At 61.1% G+C, this 22,749-nt stretch overlaps 1 protein-coding gene across 1 annotated transcript; it reads left to right on the top strand.

Annotated features, from left to right (window-relative positions):
• The first annotated feature begins 241 nt into the window (after positions 1 to 241).
• Positions 242 to 10,819, top strand: HS3ST2 (heparan sulfate-glucosamine 3-sulfotransferase 2). The gene is given in 3 exon segments (XM_041401740.1): positions 242 to 391; positions 394 to 547; positions 9,556 to 10,819. Coding segments are annotated over 3 exon segments (921 nt in total). The 5' UTR covers positions 242 to 243; the 3' UTR covers positions 10,175 to 10,819.
• Positions 10,820 to 22,749: the final 11,930 nt, after the last annotated feature.

Here is a 22,749-nt window from a genome sequence, read left to right as displayed (position 1 = left end):
AGCGCTGCCGGGAGGAAGGGCCGTGCCCGGCGGTACCCCCGGCCCGGCCCGGGGGAGGCACCGGCCGCCGAGCGGCCGCGGGGGCTCCGGGAGGCGCTGACGTCAGGCGGCCCCTTAAATAGCGACGCAGCCGCCGCTGCCCCGGCACTTCCCGCGGAGGCAGCGCGGAGCCGCCGCCGCCCGATGGCGGGGATGGCCGCGGCGGGGCGGCGGGCGCAGGGGGGGGCGGGGCCCCATGGAGCCATGGCGCGTAGGGCGCCGAGCGGGCGGGCCCCGGCCGTGGCTCCGGCTCCGTCCCGGCGGCTGGCAGGGAGGGTCCTCGTCCTCTTCACGCTGTCGCTGTCCTGCTCGTACCTGTGCTACAGCCTCCTGTGCTGCTGCGGCGGCCCCGCACCAAGCGCCTGCCGCGGGCCATCGTGGTGGGCGTCAAGAAGGGCGGCACCCGCGCCGTGCTGGAGTTCATCCGGGTGCACCCCGAGGTGCGCGCTCTGGGCACCGAGCCCCACTTCTTCGACAGGAACTACCACCGCGGGCTGGAGTGGTACAGGTGAGGGCGGGGGGCTGCGGCACCGGCCCCCGCCCGCCCCGGGCACCCCTTGTCCCCGGCCGTCCCCGTCCCTCGGCGCCGCGGGCGCTCCCCGCTCCGCTGCCCGCCTGCGCCCCCTCCTCTCCCGGCGCCCTCGCTGTCGGTGCGGACCCGGGCCCGCGTTCCTCGGTCAGTCCATGGAGCCGGCGGGGCGGGAGCGGTCCCGGCGGGCGGCGGAGGCTGTCGCCCGGCCGCGCTCCGGGAGTTTTCCTTAATCTCCTCTTGCTGTAGCCCAGCGGGTCGCGGCTCGGTCCTGCCCGTCCGCCGGGGCTCTCGGCTGTAGCCCCCCCGAGCCCCGGCCCTGCCGGTGGGCACCCAGGAGCCGGGACGATGCCAGGGCGTCCCTTCCATCCCGTCTGAGGAAGCATTTGCCGGGGTGAACGGTTCTCCCAAACGCGTGGGTGCCTGGCGGGACGCGCCGTCCTCCCGCGGCCCTGCTCGGAGCGCCCCGGCACGCTTCTGCTGCCGCCTCTGATCGCTGGCTCCCGAGAGGAACAGTCCTTGTCCTCTGCCATCCCACCTCACCGAACTCGAGTGACTGTGGATCTATATGGAATCTCTAATCATTTGCAGAGGTCAGCGAGTGTGTCTCCAGCAGGAGGTGGTGGGATTTTAATTTCCGTGAGGGCTTTTGTGAGGTGCTGTGGGCGCTGTGAGAGGCAGCAGGTGCTGCTGTGAAGCAGGTCACAGCGCCGTGGGCTCGCAGTGCTGCCAGCAGCCCCCTGCTCCCCGTGGCTCCCACCCAGCGTGCCGGCGGTGCTTGCTGTGCTCTTGGCGAGTGCTGGTGTGTTCGGGCAGGGCCGTGGGGCTCCTGCTGGGCTTCTGCTCCCTCGGGAAGCACACGGGGGCTTGGCCTGGCCCTGGCTGCCTGTAGCTCCCAGCAGGGCAAAGGACTCTGTCGTTGCCAGCGTGTCAGGTCATCGTGGTGGGCAGGGGAGGCCTGTGGGCCGCACCAAGCTCTCCTGCCCTCCATCTTCGCGGCGTTTTCCTGGCAGAGATGTCCCCAGGTCCAAAGCAGGTCAGTGCTCAGTGGCAGGCAGGTGGGAGTCAGTGTGACATCGTGCTCACTCCCAGCTCTGTCGGCTCCTGGTAGCTGGGCTCGTGCTTTGAGAGGCAGCACAGGCACTGCGTGGAGAGACCTGCCCTGCTGCCCTGTGTTCAGATCCCTTGGTGCCACTACTGGTGGCAGGTGACAGGAGAGCCGAGACAGGCACAGGTGAAGCTCATTGAAGCTCTTTCCCTCTCTTGAGGGTGTCCTGCAGCATGCGCTGTTCCTCCTGCTATTCAGAGAGCAGCTACAGCAATACCCTTCATCTGCTCTTGCCTCCTGGTGGGTCTGTGCCATTCCCACACCCTCCCCCAGCATCAGGCACTGTCACCCGTCCTGCATCCCCTGAAAGCCTGCAGCTGTGAGCAGCCCTGCAGCACAGGCATGTGAGGACAGTGCATGTGAGGAAAGACACCCAGAGAGGCAGGATTGGTGAAGGAGTCCTGATATGGGTCCTGGCTGGGCCCCTTGCTCAGAGGGGAGCTGCACGGGCTCAGCAGCACCTAGCTGGGAAGCAACCCCCCCAAATCCTGAGCTGGGATCCTTCCCTGCATCCCTGTGTCTGTGACTGATCTGGGCTGTGCGTCCCCTGTGTGCTCAGCATGGGAAATGTGGGGCTGGGAGCCTCGTGGGCAGTGCAGGACTGCACCTGTGGCACTGCTCCCTCACGAGGTTTGGGACACAGCCCCTGCCTGGGGCACGTTGGAGCACCAGGAGTGGTGCTGCCCCGGGAGGCAGGAGCTGTGCCCTCTCCCCTCACGCTGGCAGAGGGGCTGCAGCAGTGTGCAGCTGAGCCCCCTGCGCTGGTGTTCAGCCTGGGATTCTCCATGTGAAGGGACTTGTCCGTGACCAGGAGGGATGCAGCCTGTGGCAGTGGCAGGGTGGTTTTGGAGTGAGCTGGGAGCAGCAGTGGGAGCGTGGCCAGGTGAGCAGCGCCCTGCCCCAGGCCTAGCTCTGTCTGGATCAATAGAGAGATCATGCTGGAGCAGCGGGGCCTCCAAATTAGTTCAGCTAAAACAATTAAATGACACTTCCTTGGTTTTATTACCTTATTTTTTTTTAAACTGACAAATGTGCCAAAACCTAAGCACAGAGGCTGCTAAAGTATAAAATGTGGAATTGATTTTCCTTCTTGCAACTGGAGCAATTAATGTGGAGCAGGTCTAACCCACAGTGGGATGAGCTCCTGTCGCTCTGCCAAGAGCCTGGGAGCAGGAGAGCAGAGTGCTGCCATGGCCCGGGAAGGACAGAGCAGGGGCTGGGGGAGCAGCTCTGGGGGATTGCAGGGGGCTGCCGGGAGCCCGGAGTGGGGGGCTGCGCCTGGCCTGGCTGGGGGAGCAGGTGCTGCTTGTGGAGGTGCTGTGTGCAGGCTGCCCCGGGCACTGACCCCTTGGGAAGGCAAAGGTAGAGGCATTCCCTGATGTCAGGAGAGACTTTGCCTGCGGGAGCCCCTGGCTGCCGAGTGCCAAGTCAGCGATGTCTTTCGTGCCCCGGTGGGGACCCAAGTGGAGAGACCAAGCTGCTGTTTGGTGCAGTTGCAAGTAGTGTGAGAACTGAGCCCCTTTGATGCCCCAGAAACGTTGGTTATCATTTTCTCACGTTTTTCCCTGCCCTGGCATTTGCCTGACGCAGAGATGGCAGAGCTGGCGGGAGGGGACACCTCCTCGTCTGCCTGTCCTTGCCTCTCCAAATGTCACGCTTGTTCCCAGCTGCTCTCGTGGTGCCTCCTGCCTCAGGTGCTGCCGTGGCCCGGAGCATCCCCAGCTCCCCCCGGGCAGGGGGGAACGCTGGGCAGAGCCAGACCCGGGCTCCCCCCGTGTGGGACCACTGCCCACTCACTGCCTCCAGACCCTGAGCCCCCGTGCTGCTTCCAGCTCCCAGCAGGCTCTAATCCACCTCATTAGCTACAGATACACTACAGGAAAGATATTTTTAGCAAGGTCTGTTTTAAGACAACTGAAACCAAACAGCAGCTACTGGTGAATATCGATTCATTACCAATCCTGCACTAAATGTTCAATATTGAGCTTTTTCCTGCTGCAAGTAGTGTGGGCCAATAACCTTCAATATTTTCCAGAACACGGGGAAGACGGTGTGATTTAAATTGCCGTTAACTTTGAGCAGTGCCTCTAATTGCAGCATCTCAGGGTGCAGTTTTCCTCCTTAGGATTCCTGGGTGATCCTGTCAGATGCTCCAGGGCTGTTCTCACTGAGAGGGGCTTTTCCTTGTGGCTGCAGCTGCAGGCTGAGCCTGGCTCCCACCCATCCTGCTGGCTGCCACAGCTGAGCCCGGCGGCGGTGCTGGCACGGGGCAGAGCCCGTCTGCTTCTGCACGGACCTGCCTGCCTGAATGCCCAGGGTGGCACTTGGGCCGAGCTCGGCTTCCCTGGGCTGCCGCCGCGGGTCCCTGGCGTGCCAGCCCTGCCTGTCCCCATCCCTGCCTTGCCCCTGGTTCTGGGGCTGCGGCTGGAGCCCCGTGCAGCCCTGCCAGCAGCACACGGCTTGTCCCCGTGCCCCTGGGCCTGTGGCAGGGCAGGCAAGGAGCCGGCAGACGCTAATTGCTCCCGGCCATCGCTAATTGCTCCCGGCTAATGGCCGGGCTGGCACACGCACAAATGGGAGCCCATTAGGCTTTGCCCGGCTGCACGTTTGTGGGCTTTACTGGCAGTGCATTTGGGTAAAGTTAATTAGTGAGAAGAGAGGAAGGCAGCAGCTTCAAGGATGCTTTGAAATTTCCTTGACTTCAGAGAGTGCCCTGGCTCTGGGGAACGGGCCTGGCGCCCGTGGCAGAGGCTGCTGCATGCGCTGTGCCCGGGCAGCATCCTGGGCACTGCCAGGCCCGTGCTGCCCCTGGACAGACTGCTGCTGTCCTGGTGTCCTGCCCATAGTCAGCACTCAGTGCTCCTGCTGTCCTGCCCGTGGTCAGCACTCAGTGCTCCTGCTGTCCTGCCCGTGGTCAGCACTCAGTGCTCCTGCTGTCCTGCCCGTGGTCAGCACTCAGTGCTCCTGCTGTCCTGCCCGTGGTCAGCACTCAGTGCTCCTGCTGTCCTGCCCGTGGTCAGCACTCAGTGCTCCTGCTGTCCTGCCCGTGGTCAGCACTCAGTGCTCCTGCTGTCCTGCCCGTGGTCAGCACTCAGTGCTCCTGCTGTCCTGCCCCTGGGCAGCACTGCTGCTGTCCTGCCCATGGTCAGCACTGCTGCTCTCCTGCCCCTGGGCAGCACTGCTGCTGTCCTGCCCCTGGACAGCACTGCTGCTCTCCTGTCCCTGGGCAGACTGCTGCTGTCCTGCCCCTGGACAGCACTGCTGCTGTCCTGCTGTCCTGCCCATAGTCAGCACTCAAGGCTCCTGCTGTCCTGCCCATAGTCAGCATTCAGTGCTCCTGCTGTCCTGCCCGTGGTCAGCACTCCTGCTGTCCCGCCAGGTGCTGCTGGGACCCTCACTCGGGCCAGGAGAGCTTCCCTGTCAGAGGAGCTGGGAGACGCTGGAGAAGAGCTCACGGGGGGTGCCTCGGCATTAAAGATGTGTGTCCTAGCTCTGTTCCTTCACCTCGCCTGCAGTGCTGCAATTTGTTCTCACTTTGCTTTGGAAGCACCAAGTTCAGCTGGTGCCCCGGCACACCGTGGGCTTGGCTGCCCTGGGAGGCTGGCAGGGAAGGAGAGCAGGTCCCTGTGAGCCTGGGTGTCCTTGGTGGAGCCAGCTGTGCCCACGGTGTGTGCCTGGGGATGAGCACACGGGGAACAAGGGCCAGAGCTGGGAGCCTCTGAGTGACAGGGAGCCCCCAGGACCCCTGACTGCTGGGGTTCCTGCTGGCTTCTGCTGTCCACTTGCACTCACTGGCACAGGGGGGTCGCCAGGTGCCCACCGTGGCTCTGGCATGGGGCGCTAGCTCGGGAATTCTGCGGCAGCTGGGGCACAGGCAGGGGTTTTTAAAATGAGTATTCAGTTTTGAAGTTTCACCTGTGGAAGGAGTTGCCTTGGAAATAGGAAAGGGGGAGACTCCAGCCAGTGTCCATGAGCAGAGAGCAGTCCCCAGCAGGGCTGGGAGCCGGGCTCTGTGCAGGCTGTGCAGGAAACCCTCGTCTCCTGCTCCTTGCCAGCTCCACTGCCCTCAGAGCTGACCTTGGCCTTTGCCAGACCCCCCATCAGTGCTGAGCGATTACCAGGGAAGGGGAGGGTCACACACAGGTGTGTGTCTGTGAGGGGCAATGGCAGTGTGCCCTTTGGAAAAGAATCTCTTGACTTAAAGGACACTGCAAATCTCTGGAGCATTTAAATGATTAAAAATGAATCAGCAACAAAGTTAATTACTGTGTTCGCTCTGCTTTTATGCATGGAAATGTCCCTCATTAGCTGTCTGCAAGCGCTGGTGTAAATTCTTTGAACATAAACATTTATTAGAGGGAGCTGCTCCATCATTAAATCCCTGCTGCTGTAGCGTGGGGTGGTGGCAGCGGGGCCATGGGCCCGGCCAGCTGCTGCCAGGGCACGGGCCCTTGCCTGGTGCTTGTAGCTGGGGCCGTGGTGCTGTCTGCAGCCTGGGGGTGCAGCTGGTCTGTCCTGCTGGCCATGGCACTGCCCTGCTCTGGGCCAGCTGCTCCCGGCCAGGCAGCGTGGCAGCGAGGGGCTGCAGGGCTGCTGGGGCTCCCCTCTGTCCCCTCAGCCCCTCGCAGTCCTTGGCAGGGTGGTGCAGCCCCAGCCAGGGCACTGCTGTGTCCCCCGTGACCCCTGTGGCATCTCTCAGCCAGAGCTTTTTATTTCTGTCACACCTCGGGTTCTCACACGTTCAACCAGTTTTGTTTAAACTTCCAGTTTTGCTGGAGCTTTCATCCACCCCTGCCACCCGCTGTCCTGCTGGGCAGAGGTGCCAGGCAAGAGCTGAGGGTGCTGTCAGCTGTGTGTGCACCCATGGCACGGCGTGGCACGGCATGGCACAGTCCTGCCGGGAGCAGTGCCCGCTCCTGTGCTTCCCGTGCTCGCCTCCCAGCACGTCGGGCTGCAGCTGCAGACGCGCTCCCAGCCCACCCCTCTGTGCTGCTGGCATCAGCCGGGAGAGGGGAGGCGCAGAGCCTGGCCACAGGCGCTGGCACTGGGCACTTTCTGCCAAATTAAAGTTTGTTCTCGTGCCGAGGGCAGACGGAGCCCGGGATCGCACAGCCGGCCTCTGCACACAGCAGGGACTGACCCAGAGCTGCTCCGGGCAGCGCTGGCAAGGGATGATCAGTGGGCACTGCCCTCCTGGCTCTTATCTGCAATATCTCAATTGTTTGATGAGATTTTGTACAAATTCCTCCCTGGGAGAGTGTTTCACGCATGTTCGACATCAAAGCGGCGCAGCCAGTGAGGGAGCGCATGTTTCTTTAATGTGGGAGCGTTGTAGGGGCCGCAGGGTGCCCAAAGGCAGATTATAACAAAATTAATAATTCAGGCTCGGGAAGGTGCTGGTGAGCAGTTAACCCCTTCAGGGCCAGCCGCTGCCTTCATGCTGCACAGCCAGCTCAGGCTCTGCGTTGCTGCTGCCCAGCGCCTCTGGGCTGCGCCGTGGGCAGCCTCTAAAGCTGGGCTGAAGGGAGTGTTAGTGCCCATTTCAAGTGCAATAAAGGGCTTTGAGAACTGGGCAGCTCCAGTGAAAGCAATGTCTAATTCAGGAGGAGTTAATGCTGTCCCTGCAGCCAGAGCAGTGTGCCGCGTGCCCAGCCACCCCCGGCCGTGTCACTCGTACATCTCTGTCCCCATGCCAGCAGCCAGTGCCCAGGCCAGCTGGGGACGGCAGCAGAGACACAGGACGTGCCCATGGAGCAGCAGGAGCAGCTCCTGGCTGAGCCCTGGCCACGCAGCCTGGCACCAAGAACCTTCACACCTACCCTGGGCCTTGAAGCTGTGTGACATGCTATTTGTATGCAAATGACCCTGCGAATGCACAAGTCCAAAAATATTATTTTAAAGTCTGGTGTAATTAAGTTTGCCATGCATTTCCCTGCTCCTGCAGCCCTGGGGATCCTGCTGTTAGCGGGAAAATGAATGCCTGGATGACATCTCTCCCCCTTGCATGGCTTCACTGGTGATTTATTTATCTGCCCGTGCTGTGTTTTGTTGTCTCAGCAGTCTCTGTTGCTCATGAGCAGCAAACACTGGGAGTCCATTTAAAAAAAACAACTCTTGTCTCATTTCAGTAATTTACTATGCAGAGGTTTTGTGTTTTTCATAATGCATTAGAACCTGTAATTTTGTATTTTGAATGCATGGACCTAATAACTCACATAATGAAAATCTAACAGGCTTGAGGATGAGCCATTAATGAAACAGCAGTTTTATGATCCTCCACAATATATTGTAATAGTGAATCACTTACAGAGCTGTCCTGTGCTGATTTATGATGAAACTTGTTTGTGATGTGGAGATAGAACCATGTGCCTGCACTTGCTGGCAGTCATTAACCAATGGGAATCGTAGTCGGGATTTATGGGGTTTGAAGCAGAGCAGTGGGAAAGGCCAATTAAGCACCATCCATGCTCAGGTACCTCAGTACCAGCCCTGCTAATTTATGCTGACTAATTAGTTTGTTTCCTCTCAAATTAGGAAGCTGGTCACAGGCGCAGGAGGGGGCGTGGGATGGTGCCCTTGGCAGGTGCCAGCACGCCCTGCCATGCCCTGGGTCTTCCTTCTCTGTCCTCTGGTCACACAGGTGCTGTGGCTGCTGTTGTGCCTCCTCCCAGCTGGGCCTTTCACCAGCCCAAAGCTGCTGGCCACGGGCTGTGCTTTTGGGATGCTGGAGGTGCCAGGTCCAGGTCACTGCGCTGGCCCAGCCCAGGAAGCCCTCATGGCCCTGGCAGCTGTCCAGATTTGTGGCACGGGTAACCCAGGGCTCTCCAGAGGGACGGCTGCAGACAGGGATGCAGAGAGGGACGCTGTGTTTGCCTTCCCTGGCTCCTGCTGGCCTGAAAGTCTGCGGGGCACCCCGGGCTCCAAGGGGGGTGCAGTGACAGCGGTGCCAGTCCAGGTGCCCGTGCAGGGCCGAGCATGCCCTGCGGGGCCCAGCCGGGCACACGCTGCCTGGGATCTGCGCTGGGCACACAGGGAGCTCCACGGGCTGAGCTGGGGCTGTGCCTGCTCACCCTGCAGCAGCTGCTGCTGCCACGCAGTGCTGGTGCCACTGCTGGGCCCTGCTGCAGCAGAAGGGTGCTGGCCCATCCTGCCCGCCACAACCCCTGGGCACTCCAGCCAGGCATTCCCTACCTGCTGCCTGCCTGCCCCAGCCAGGGGACCCCCAGTGCCGTGAATCTGACGGCAGTGGATTGCATAGTTTACTCTAGTAATACGAGACCAATTTATAAATCTTTCCGTCCCATTAGTTTTTATTTGATTTGGATGCTCAGATGTCAAAGCAAATGATTTAATTAGTGCTAAGCTGGGCTGCGGGGATGCTGCATTTCCCCCAGGCTGGTGCTCCTTGCCTGGCCTGCAGCCCAGCTCCCAGAGCCGGGTGGGTGTACCCAGGAGCCCATGTGGAGCTCTGGGGCCTGGCCAGGGCCTGGTGGGGTGGGTGATACCCTGGTGGGCACAAGCCCCCATCCCTGGGCAGCCCTTTATCCCAGCTCCCACCGGCAGAGTGGCACAGCCTCCTGTCCGTGGCTCCCCAAGGCTGCTCGTGGTGGTGGTGTGGCACAGCCATCCCTTCCTGCATCCTGGCACTGGGCACACCCTGCTGTGTGTGGGGGGCTGCCAGTGCCTCTGCCCTCTGCCCAGCCTGTCCCCTGGGAGTGGGATGGACCTGGAAGCCATCCATGGCCAAGGTCCTCCACAGTGCTGCTGGAGATCCCTATCTGTGCCTGCGTGGTGCCACGGGAGGGGACATGTCACCATCCCTGTGGCCTGTCACCACCTCCCGGCTCCTTCCTTACCATCACGTCTGCTTCCCCGGCAGGAGCCTGATGCCACGAACCCTTGACAGCCAGATCACAGTGGAGAAGACCCCCAGCTACTTTGTCACCAAGGAGGCCCCGCGGCGCATCCACAACATGTCCCGGGACACCAAGCTGATCGTGGTGGTGCGCAACCCCGTCACCCGCGCCATCTCGGACTACACGCAGACCCTCTCCAAGAAGCCAGACATCCCCACCTTCGAGGGGCTGACCTTCCGCAACCGCAGCCTGGGGCTGGTGGACACCTCCTGGAACGCCATCCGCATCGGCATGTACGCCGTGCACCTGGAGAGCTGGCTGCAGTACTTCCCCCTGTCCCAGATCCACTTCGTCAGCGGCGAGAAGCTGATCACGGACCCGGCCGGGGAGATGGGCAAAGTCCAGGACTTCCTGGGCATCAAACGGGTTATCACAGACAAGCACTTCTACTTCAACAAGACAAAAGGCTTTCCGTGCCTGAAGAAGTCGGAGAGCAGCGGCTTGCCTCGCTGCCTGGGCAAGTCCAAGGGCAGGACTCACGTGCAGATAGACCCCGAGGTGATCGAGCAGCTTCGGGACTTTTATAGACCTTATAATATCAAATTCTATGAAACAGTCGGGCAGGACTTCAGGTGGGAGTAAGTGTCTGGGAGCAGGGCTGCAGTGACAGGAGCTGCAGTCTTCTCTGAGGAGGGCCCAAGGGGCTGGAGCCAGGACCCCCTCAGCCCCTCCTGCCTGGAATGGCAAGCAGAGGCAGGCAAGGGCTTCCCCTGTCCCTTAGGAGTCTCCAGTGCTCCAGGGAACCAAGATAAGGCAGACAGAGTCCTGCTGCAGCCACCAAGCCAAGGGATGGGTGCCCAGCAGCACTGCCTGTCCCGGGGGCTCAGCAGCCACGTGGCTTCCTCTGCAGGTCCTGTTTGCTCGTAGCACCACATGGTCCCCAGGGCCACGGGCATGGCCCGTCCTGCAGCCTCTTCAGGCTGCTCCAAAGCACGTCCCTCTGTGTCCCAAAGCAGATGGGTGCTCCTGGGCAGTGGCAGTGGGACTGTCCCTGCCAGGCCCTGTCCTGGGCCGGCAGAGCTGCACTTTGCCTTTGTCACTTGCGCGCCATGTGTACCCCTGAGGACAGTGAGATGTATCTGCTTGACAAAGAATCTATGGGAAATGTTGTACTGATATTTTGTCCTGTGAATAAAGCACAGAATCCTGCTGTTACGGGTACTTTAGTGGCACTAGTTTCCTTGTTCAGCTTGTGATCCCTTCGTGTAAATAAAGTGGCTTCCACCAGTCCGTATGCATGGGCTGTTCTTAGGACAGGGCTGGGCAGAGCTGGGGGGCAGGGCTGGGGGGCACGGGGAGCCCCCACGCCCACAGGCAGGTGAGGGAACGGGCAGGGGCTCAGGCAGGACAGGGCTCAGCCCCACACGAGCGAGGGCACCTGTGGCACAGCCCTGCCCGGGGCTGCCAGGCTCATCCCCTGGCACAGGCTGGGGCTGGCCCAGAATGAGGCACAGTGGCCATGCAGGGATGACACACCACGGACCAGTGTGCAGGGCCTTACTGCGAGGGATGAGTAACCAGTGAGCTCTGATAGGAGAAAATTGGAGTTAATTAGTGGGCACCTAAGAGAGCCCCATCTGCATCTCTGCCAATGGCAGCTGCAGGGGAAGGCACAGCAGTGAGGGCACCCAGAGGCAGTTATGGGCAGATGGAGGCAGAGATGGGAATTAATGGCCATTGACAGGAAAATGGGATATTTGCTTGCATGATTTTTCCTTTAAAGGAGAAAAACATTCACAGCGAGACTCACAAATCCCAGCCTCGCAGTAGAAAAGCCATTTCCAATCCACTCCAAGGAGGCAGAAGGTGCCAGGTTAGATTGATCCTCCTGACAATACTGTATTAGTGGGAAATTAGAGCTGGAGCCTGAGGAAACTGCTGCGATATCAAACAATTACTTTACATTTGTCCTTACAAATGGAGGGAGCAGAAATGTGCTTAAATCAAGTATTAGCTTTCCAAAGGGTGAGCAAATGAGGGCACAGGCAGGGCTGCACTGAAAATGCAGAGCACATTAGGAGCTCTTAAAAACGGCTTTAAAAGCCCCAAGCAGGCAATTTGCATGCCGAGGAGGCAGGGCCGGGGTTTGGTGAGGATGGAAGGGTTTGGTGAGGACATGGAGTGGTGCTGGTTTGGTGATGTGAGGCCGAGCAGGGGGGCTGCCAGAGGGAGCCCCCTGCCCACCCAGCCTGGTTCTCCCTGCACAGGGCACTGGGGACAGAAGCTCTGCTCTCAGGGCTGTCACAACAATGTTGGCAGCCCCCTGGCACACCACGGCCCCACTGTCCCCTTGGCATCCACCCCTGGCACAGCACAGCCCTGCTGTCCCCATGGCACCACCCCTGGCACAGCACAGCCCCGCTGTCCCCGTGGCAGCTCCCTGGCACAGCACAGCCCTGCTGTCCCCTTGGCATCCTCCCCTGGCACAGCACAGCCCCACTGTCCCCATGGCATCCACCCTGGCACAGCACGGCCCTGCTGTCCCCATGGCATCCACCCTGGCACAGCACAGCCCCGCTGTCCCCATGGCACTACCCCTGGCAAGCACAGCCCTGCTGTCCCCTTGGCAGCACCCCTGGCACAGCACAGCCCCTGCTGTCCCCACAGGGCCAGCGCCATCCTGTGCTCCATGTTTTGATGGGTTCACTCAGGCCTGAACCCCAGCGAGCAGCTGTTCAATATTTATCAGCTGATAAATAGTTAAACATGCTGAATGTGGCTGAAGTGGTCCCTGGCCGCTCCCAGCAGTGCTGGGGGAGCAGAGCCGCTGGCACACCCACGGAGTCACAGCACTGCTCCTGCCCAGAAGCAGCCTCTGCTCCCAAAACTGTCCTCTCCCCGCTGGGACTGCCCCAGCAGCTCCCAGTCAGGGATCCTACCTTTGGCACTGTCCCTACCCTGCCTGTCCCCTGACGAGGACACCCCGACCCAGGGGGAGCTGCCCTGGGAGCACCACGGCCCCAGGGTGTGCCCATGGTCACTGGACCAGCTCACGGAATTCAGTCCTGGCATTTCCGTGCACAAGCAGCACTGTTATCCCTCTGAGCACGGCAGGATCACAGCGCTGTGAGCACCGAGAAAATTTGATTAACTTCTTATTAAGCTAATATGATTCAATTTCACCGCTGGCTCCATGTTTACTGGCAGCAGCAGAGTCCTGGGAGTGGCTGTGGGGGTCTCCCAGCCCTGTCCCCCCACTGCAATGCTCGGCAGTGTGCTCCCAACACAGCTCCCTCCACGCACAAAGAGTGGGCAGCAAATAAATGCAATAAATGCAATCATTAACGGAGACCTCCAGCCCCTCGGAGATGGTGGATGCATGGGGCCAGCTGGGATTCACGTGCACTCAAGTAGGTCAAGTTTCCTCCTGTTATTTCATCAGGCTGCAGCAAGGACAGGAGCACAGAGCCAGTGTGACTCAGGGCTGTCACTGCTGCCCTGTACGGCTGGGTGGGCACAGCTGGATGGGCACAGCTGGGGGGGCACAGCTGAGTGGGCACAGCTGGAGGGGCACGGCTGGGTGGGCACGGCTGGATGGGCACAGCTGGATGGGCACAGCTGGGGGGGCACAGCTGAGTGGGCACAGCTGGAGGGGCACGGCTGGGTGGGCACGGCTGGATGGGCACAGCTGGATGGGCACAGCTGGGGGGGCACAGCTGGGTGGGCACAGCTGGGTGGGCACAGCTGGGTGGGCACAGCTGGATGGGCACAGCTGGAGGGGCACAGCTGGGTGGGCACAGCTGAGTGGGCACAGCTGGAGGGGCACGGCTGGGTGGGCACGGCTGGATGGGCACAGCTGGATGGGCACAGCTGGGTGGGCATGGCTGGGTGGACACAGCTGGGTGGGCACAGCTGGATGGGCACAGCTGGATGTCACCCAGGGACGCCAGGACCTGCCCGGGCAGCCCAGAGACACAGAGGGGCTGTCCCTCTGTCAGCTGTCCGTCTGTCCCGGCGCTGCAGGCTCCCCAGCACTGCCCAGCAGCGGCTCCGGGGCCGCTCCGCACTGCCAGCGCTCCCCTTCCCCGCAGGGCCCCGTCCCGGAGCGCTCATCGCCACCGAGCTCCGGGCACCCTGCGGCCCCGCCGCTCCCGGCACCGGGGCTGCCCGCGGGCACGGCCCGAGCCTGCGAGGAGCTGCCGGCCCCGGCACGGGCCCTGCCCACTGGGGAACAGCATTCCGTTTGCTTGGAAAGCTTTCCACGTTCCCTTCCGAGCCCTGCCCAGGGTCCCGCAGCAGCGCCCGATGGCATCAGCGCTGCGCTGGAGTCTGGCATCGCTGCGTGATTCATTACCGGGCGGCTAATTAGCCGGCCGCTCCAATTAGTGACTCCTGTGCAGCCGGGGCTGCGGCTGCAGGCAGCAGGGGACTGGCACTGCCCGCAGGAGGGCGGCTGGGGGGCTGGCACCTGCCAGTGACCAAGGAGGGTGGCACCTGCCAGTGACCATGGAGGGTGGCACCTGCCAGTGGCCAAGGAGGGTGGCACTATCAGTGGCCGTGGGGCAGCTCGTGGGCCCATGGGGTGCCAGCTGCCCGTCACCCCTGCCCGGAGGTGCTGGGCTGTGGCAGCCGGGCTGCCGAGGGCTCTCCAGCCCTGGCCGGGGCTCCTGGCAGCCCTCGGCAGCTCAGGTGCCCGGAGCAGCGGTGCCCGGGCCGGCCGTGCCAGGGCAGGGGCCGTGCCAGGGCAGGTCCCTTTGTGGAAAGGCGTTTCGGGGTTTGGAAGGAGCCGCTGGCCCAGCCAGCCCCGCTCCCCGCCGCGCTCCTGCAGCGGGGACAGCAAACGCCTCCGGCACGCTCCAGTGGCCGCAGATAAGGACAGCTTAGGGATAAATATTTACCCAGTGACTGAATGGATTCAACTGAGTTCATTCCTATTAGAGAATCTGTTAGTAATTATCTGAAGACTCGTTATTACCTGGGGACCTATAATCTCCCACAGTAATGAGTTCAAGTGGCTCCTGTGGCATATCAAGCAGGAAGGGGAAGGTGGGAAGGGGCTGCTGCCGCTGCAGCAAGGGCAGGGCAGGGCTCAAGGACGGGGGAGCTGGCTCGGCTCTGGGCAGCTGGCACTGTAGCACCACGGCCATGGGGCACAGAGCTGCCACTTCACCCCCCTGCCGGCTCAGGGGCAAGCCCTGGGTGAGCTCAGGTCCAGGCAGAGCTCAGAGAGCTCAGAGGGGCAAAAGCTGAGACGTGAATGGAGCTGCTGCATCCAGCCAGGCACGGGTGAATCCCAGCCCCAGGGCAGCCCTGGTGGTGGGCTCTGTGCCCCACTGGGCTGCACTGTGGCTTGAATGGAGCTGCTGCATCTCCAGCCAGGCACGGATGAATCCCAGCCCCAGGGGCAGCCCTGGTGGTGGGCTCTGTGCCCCACTGGGCTGCACTGTGGCTCTGCAGCATCGTCCCAGTCCTGCCACCCACAGGGACTAATTCTGCAAACCTGAACCCACTTTGTGTGGCCCAGATAAAGTAACTGAAGAGCAAGACGCAAGGCAGGGCAGATATTGACAGATCCCACACCTGCAAGGGAGGAAAACCCCTGCAGGGACACATCCAGGGCTCCTGCATGCCAGCAGAGGCCTGGTCCCCCTGCCATTGCTCATCCCCGTGTCCATCCCCAGCTGCAGGGCACAGCAGCTCTGTGCCACAGCTGTGGGTGCCCAAAAGAGCAACCCAGGAGGGACTGGGGTGGGTTACTGTGCTGCTAATCCTGTGAAGGGTCCGTCTCTGCCTGCCACAGAGCTGCCATGTGGCAGTGCTGTGTTTAGTCACAGCCCTGTTATGAGACCAATCCGTTCATTTAGCTCTAATCGCCAAAACAAAGATAAAATTACATGATTAAGATCTAATTAAAGTCTAGCAGCACCGTGAATCACTTCAGCACAACTTTAATGGATGCCTTTCGAAGCCATCGTGCATTTGGTTTCCTTCAGTGGCCAGTGATTTCCCTGCAGGGACTGGCTCTGCTCAGGCTGATGTTTGCTCTCACTGGCTCTGATTTGGCTGGGGACCACTAAAAATGTTTACATGTGAGCGAGGAGCTCGAAAATCCATTTCTAACCAGACAGAAAATTTCATTTGACAAGCTCATTCAGATGTGCTGTGTCTCTGCAGAGCTGAGTGCAGCGGGGGGGGCCCCTCATCCACCAGCAGCCCCAGCTGGGGACAGCCACCTCAGCACTGCCACGGGCTCAGGGTGGCACACAGGGTGCTCGGGGTGGCACACAGGGTGCCTGGCATGGCACAATGGGTGCTCGGGTTGGCACACAGGGTGCTCGGTGTGGCACAATGGGTGCTCAGGGTAGCACACAGGGTGCCTGGCATGGCACAATGGGTGCTTGGGGTGGCACACAGGGTGCCTGGCATGGCACACAGGGTGCTCGGTGTGGCACAATGGGTGCTCAGGGTGGCACACAGGGTGCTCGGGGTGGCACACAGGGTGCTCGGGGTGGCACAATGGGAGCTTGGGGTGGCACACAGGGTGCTCGATGCCCCAGTGGCTCACTGCCTGGGTGGCTGGTGGCCAGAGCTGCACTAAATGCCATTAGCTCTCCTTGGGGAGAAAAAGCAAATTAAAGTCTCTCTCACAGCCCCCGGGCTGTCCACCCTGAGGCACAGCCCTATAATAATGTTGATGGAGAATATTGTCACTGCCCTCTTTCCCAGCAAATCACTGCCTGTCATGGTCCCAGCCAGATCCACACAAGCATTTTAATGCCTTCACTCCTGCACTTGCAGCTTGTCAAGGCAGAGACTCTGCCAAGGGCTGCCTCCACCAAAGGGCTGCCTCCCTGGGACCAGCAGCCCTGGCCAAAATTGCAAGTCCAAGTTATTAGTGCAATAGCCACCCCACTGCTGATGGCATCTTGTGCAGGGGAGCAGCTGAGGGATCACCCCACGAGCCAGGGAATCACCCCACGAGCCAGGGGATCACCCCATGAGCCAGGGGATCACCCCATGAGCCAAGGGATCACCCCACGAGCAGCCCCACAGGATTAGCCAGGGGATCACCCCACGAGCCAGGGGATCACCTCACGAGCCAGGGCATCACCCCATGAGCCAAGGGATCACCCCACGAGCCAGGGGGTCACCTCATGAGCCAGGGGATCACCCCACGAGCCAGGGAGTCACCTCACCGAGCAGCCCCCCAGCCCCACGGATTAGCCAGGGGATCGCCCCTCGTGCCTGGGAGAGCACACCAAAACCTCTGCTTCCCTGTTGCTCACCCATGTGGGACAGATGGAAAAGGGAGTTGTGGGAAACAAGACAGAGAAAGCTTACAGCCCATTTGGGTGTGTTCTGTGTCTTTTCCAACAGAAGGATGTGCAGCTTTCCTGACGGTGGCACATTAAGTGCACACGCGTCCTCTGGGGACGGCGGCTCTGCAACAGGTACCTGAGAGCTCGGTGGGAGGGAAGATTATCTTCATTAATCACCACTGGGAAAAAAGGCACTTTCTCCAAACTGCAGCCCTGTGTAATGGGGATTGTGTACACACGAAGCCATACGTCAGGGAAATGGTCCCTGGGTGACTCAGCCAACCAGAGGAGATAAAGGAATTGAAATTCAGGAGTGCTGCTGGCTCACATCTTCAGCGGGATGAGCCTCCTGAACACACTCATCCCTGCACAGCAGGGCTCAGAACTGGGTCACTCCTAGACAAACACACCTGCCTGGCTTTGGGAAATACCCAACAGCAGCAGGACAAGCCCAGGGACAGGGGGCTCATGGTGCCCAGGGAGCTGACACAGGGGATCTTGGTGCCAGCAGCCCCCTCACCCCTGTGCCACTAAGAATCTCTGGCTGCTGCAGCTACCTGCTTAAATTAACATGGCCAGTCTGCTGCAAACACACAGCTTAGCTCAGAACCAGCGTGGCCTTGTCCCATCTGCTCGGCTCTGCCCTGGCTGCAGGGCTGGGATGAGTGTGTGCAGGGCTGGGATGAGTGTGTGCTGTGCCCCTCTCAGTGGGCAGTGCCAGTCCCGGTGTGCCCTGGCTGCAAGGCTGGGATGAGTGTGTGCAGGGCTGGGCTGAGTGTGTGCAGGGCTGGGACGAGTGTATGCTGTGCCCCTCTCAGTGGGCAGTGCCAGTCCCGGTGTGCCCTGGCTGCAGGTGGCTGGGCAGCTGTGGGAAGCACAGCAGGTTACCAGGGCCAGGAAGAGGCAGACTGGCCTGGGGCTGACAGGGGGAGGAAAGGAAGAGTGCTGGCACCGGTGCAGTGGGGCAGAGGATGCTGCAGAGCAGCACCACGGCCCTCCCTGCCAGCTCCAACAGGCCGTGGCTCACCTCCACACCAGGACAGGGGCTGCCAGGGCAAACTTCAAAAGGGGCAGAAAATGTTATTTCTCAGAGTTAATATTCCCTTGCGGATCTTGCTCTGCTCATTATTCTGGTCGTTACTTAAGCAGCAGCTGCTCGTCACTCGTGCTTCGGTGGTGAGAAGGGCTGAGTGCAAGAGGCTAATTTATTTTCTTTTAGTGCTTCTCATCCATGGCAGCCCCTGGCTGCTCCTCACCACTGGAAACCAACCGGAGGCATTTCAGATATTTCTAATGTATGACAGCAACTGGGAAACAGAAATTACCCTCTCTGAAATAATTCCTGAGACAGATTTCTTTTGGCACTTTGCAATGGAGACGCGGGGGAAACGCGAGCTGCATGTAGTGGTTTGCTTTTCCTGGGCAATTTATCAGCCCCACCATCTGGTTAGACCTCGTTCCTCTCCCCATACAAACACCTCTCGTTGCGGGGAGAGCACCTGGGGGCACCTGGGAGTGCAGAGGAGACACGAGGGGCTTCCTGCCCTCGGTGGCCTCAGCGCTGCAGCAGCCCTGGCACCGCTGCCTCCGGCCCTTTCTGCCCTGTGGGGCTGTGCTGGGCCAGGCTCCCCCCTGGCTGTGCTCTGTGACACGGGGGGAGTGTGGTGGCCCACAGGAGGACCAGGGGGTCCCTGCAGCAGGGCACGGGGGGCAGCAGGGCTCGCTGCCCTCCTGCTCCGGCCATCCTGCAGCCGCTTCCCTGGCTCCACCCGTGAGCAGCTGCTGCCAGCCTGGCATGTGAAGGGTCCCCGCCAAGACCCGGAGCAGGAGACAAATGATCTGCCCGGGATGCGCTGCCTCCGCTCCACCTGCTCAGCCCAAATGAAATTAAAATATTGACAGAAACAATTTCCAGAGGGAAATTGGAAGCGTTAGCGGTGGTGCCGGAGCCAGGCGGCTCCTGCAGTCCGGCTGCCTGTCAGCTCCCCAGGCAGCAGGGGACAGGCAGCACCCTCCAGCCAGGCAGCACTGGGGTGGCCAGGCACAGGGCAGAGAGTGACAGCTGTGACATGCCACTCACCATGGCATCTCCAGCCGGGGCAACGGAGATTTGGGCACAGTTCCTGCTGCTTTCGTGACACTTGGAATCATTTCCATGCCATGGTTTGAATAGAGCAAACTCAACATTTTGTGCACACATGCTTTCCCCAGAGAGCCAGAGCTGTGGGGAGGGGAGTTCTTGCTCCCATGCCAGCCAGGGGATTCCCTGCCCAGGGCAGCAGGAGCAGCACTCGTGTCTCTCCTGCACTCACCCTGCCCCACGGCCCCACTGCCTCCCACCGGGACGGGCACACAGCTCCCCAGGAGCACACTGCCCTCGCCAGCTGCAGAACAAGCCTTTCCCTCCCAGTTCCTCAGTCCTGCATCCTAATCCATTTTCATCACTTATTCCCCTGGGCATTGTGGCACTGAGGGAAACACAGGCCATTTCTGTGCCACCACCAAACTCAGAACCTCATCAAAGAACAAAATCAGGTCGGTTTGACAGGACCTACTTCTGCTCAACCACGCTGACAGGCATGAATTTATATTCCCAGGCTCTAATTCTCCCATTAATTGAATTTTGCAGTGATTTTTCCACATGTTTGCCCAGGATTAATGTCAGGCTAATTGGATGCAGTTGTCCGAACCATCTCACTCACTCACTCTGCTGTCTCTTCGTATATGTTCTCATCCCACCCGACACGAGGCTCCAGCCCTTCAGGATCAAGAGGGAAGCTCCAAGGGGAGCTGCTTCTGACCCTGGTAGAAACCTCTCTGGTCCAGGCTGCCCAGGAGCCTGCAGCAGCACCCGCCCCAGCTCGCAGCCTCAGCCTGGCACAGCTCAGACCTGGCACACGTCCCTTCCTCCTCACCTTCCTCTGCACAGCGTGAGCAGGGCAGAGGGCAGCGCTGCCAGGCTGGACGGGGCAGGGCGGGAGGGGACACCCAGCACCTGCGGCCACCCCGATGGAGCACTCTGAAAATCCCCTGTGACCACGGGGTCACAGCATGTCCTGAGCCACACGCTGCACGTGGCTGCCTGCTTGGGGCCACCCCAGAGAGGGACAGCCACGGGGACAGCCGTGTCCCCACAGCCTCAAGGACAGACACGTCCCCGTGGCATAACTGCCCTGCTGCTCTGCACACACACCCTGAGGGCTTGCAGAGCTGCTGCTTTCCTTGTGCTTTTTTTCCCCACTTGAAACCTTCTTCTTGAGCATTTAATAGATAATTTGCATCCTGCAGATTAATTTTTAAAAAACGTTGTTAATGAAGGTTCTAGGCTGTGCACATACCTGCATGTGCCACCCGTCCTGGCTCACGCCGTATCAACCCTTCTACTGGTGGAAAAGCTAATTAAAGGTAATGATGAAAACCTCATTAGTCCTCATTTACATAAGTTACACAGAGAAATTTCCTAACCTTTGATCCTGGCCATCACAGTCCGTGAGACCTCCCTGCACACCAGCTCAAAGGCAGGAGCACATCTCCAGCCCTGCACAAGCCGAGCCCTGAGCTCTGCTCGGCCACAAGGGGAGAGCTGGGCTGGCTGCTTCGGGTGCAGCTGGCAGAGGTCTGGGCTGGCACATGCCACGTGCATGCCAGGGGAGCGTGTCCTGCCACGCAGGCTCAGGTCAGCACGTCCTGCCTGCCCTGAGCCTGCCCTGCCTGCCCTGCGGGAGAGAGAGCACATTCCGAAGGCAGGACTGACCTGCCCTGGCATCCCCTGTCCCGAGAGGTGCCACCTCTGTCACCCCCACCCGACGAGGCTTTGCCCCTGGCCCCAGCCCAACTGTCCAGCAGCAAGAGCAGCTCTGCTGGGGAGAGAAAAGACCAAGAAAAGGCCCTGGGGAACACCAGGTTCCTGGTCCCTGCACATTTCCACCATCTTCAGCACCAGCCCCGTCATCGCCTCAATAATCTGTGTTGGTGGCTACACGGGGGCTCAGCACAGCGACTGGTGACAGTGACAGCCACACTGCCAAGGTGCCCAAAAGCCACCATGTGCCAGCACAGCTCCCTCACACCCCGCAGACCCATGATCTCTCATGCTCCGGGTACTGCAGCAGTGCAATTAGAACCTGTCAAGCCCTAGAAATATCGGAGCACTAAATGTATTAGATAAAACTCCCTCTGCTATTACAACATCTCACATCCTGGAAATCTGAGCAGTGAGCAGCAGAATGTCACCCAGCGATAGGGCTGGATGAAGTTCTCCCCACAAAAGCCTCTTACAGCATGAAGAAGCCCATTAGCAGCCCTGGAGATCAATAGGGACGGCCCGCGGCGCTGCAGCGCCCGCTCGGCTCCGCGGGAGCGCCCGGGGCTCCGGCCCAGCCCTGCCGGGAGCAGCGGGGCCGAGCCCGAGCCGGAGCCTGGAGCTGCCAGCGCCGGCAGCTGCCTGGGAGGAACCATCCGGGAGCCAGGGAAGCCTTCCCGGCCGCCAGCCGAGCTGCCAGGCACATCCCGGCGTGATGGAGCGCTGCCAGCCGGCAGAGGGGCTGCGGGGCCCTTCTCGTCCTTCTCCCCGCTGCCTCTGGGGCTGTTCGGCTCTTCTCGCTGCAAACGGGGCTGGGAGCTTTTCCCCTCAGCCCCTGCAAGTGGCCACTCCAGAGCCCTCCGCTCCAGGGGCCGGGCTGGGAGCTCGGGGACCACGGGCACTGGCCTTGAGACGGAGTTTCCAGTGGTCCTCCCAAGGGTAATTCACGCCCCGCAACAAACAGATGCAACGCACAAGCGAGAAGGAAAAGTTCCCTGGGTTTTGAAAAGCCACTCAGTAAACAGCAAGCGAGGGCAATGCATTATTTAAAGGCTTTTCCAAGGAAAGAAAATAATTTCAGCTTAGTTAGCTTTTTAGGACATCCTAGCAGAGAGCAGGGAGCGCGGCGCTGCGGGGCGACGTGCAGAGCCTGCGGCCAAAGGGCACCGGCACCGGGCACCGGCACCGGGACCGGGCACCGGCGCCGGGACCCGGCACCGGCACCGGGACTGGGCACTGGGCACCGGCATCGGGCACCGGCACCGGGCACGGGGACCAGGCACCGGGACCGGGCACCGGCACCGGGCAAGGGGACCAGGCACCGGGACCGGGACCGGGCACTGGGCACGGGGACCAGGCACCGGGACTGGGCACCGGCACCGGGCACTGGGACTGGGCACAGGCGCCGGCACCGAGCACCGGGACCAGGCACCGGGACCGGGCACGGGGACCAGGCACCGGGACCGGGCACCGGCACCGGGCAAGGGGACCAGGCACCGGGACCGGGACCGGGCACTGGGCACGGGGACCAGGCACCGGGACTGGGCACCGGCACCGGGCACTGGGACTGGGCACCGGCGCCGGCACCGAGCACCGGCACTGGGTACCGGCGCCGGGACTGGGCACCGGCACCGAGCACCGGGACCAGGCACCGGGACCGGGACCGGGCACTGGGCACGGGGACCAGGCACCGGGACTGGGCACCGGCACCGGGCACTGGGACTGGGCACAGGCGCCGGCACCGAGCACCGGGACCAGGCACCGGGACCGGGACCGGGACCGGGTCCGGCCAGCCCAGCGGCTCTGGGCACAGCGCAGGGCGGCCCGGGGCACGGTGCCCAGCTCCTTGCAGGGCGTTGCGATGGAGGGCGCGGCACAGCAGCAGCGTGGTGCGGGCACGCTGATGAATTAGGTGTCAGCGGCGTTCATCCAGAGCCATTAGCCATGCTGAACGCCCGCATATCATTTGTTAAACTAATGGATCGCTGGAGGTCATTCGGTAATAAGAAAGGGAGAGGAGGGTTATTAGTTTTTATCAGACATTAATTGGCCAGAATCGATTGCTAGTTTGGTGTCTCAGTGCTGGAGGGGTGTTT

The sequence above is a fragment of the Onychostruthus taczanowskii genome, unplaced genomic scaffold (genome assembly GCF_017590055.1).
Source record: "Onychostruthus taczanowskii isolate IOZ18803 unplaced genomic scaffold, ASM1759005v1 scaffold19, whole genome shotgun sequence".
In the NCBI taxonomy this organism is placed as follows: Eukaryota; Metazoa; Chordata; class Aves; order Passeriformes; family Passeridae; genus Onychostruthus; species Onychostruthus taczanowskii.
The sequence above is the reverse complement of the archived record's forward strand: the minus strand, read 5'-3'. Positions and strand labels throughout refer to the sequence as shown.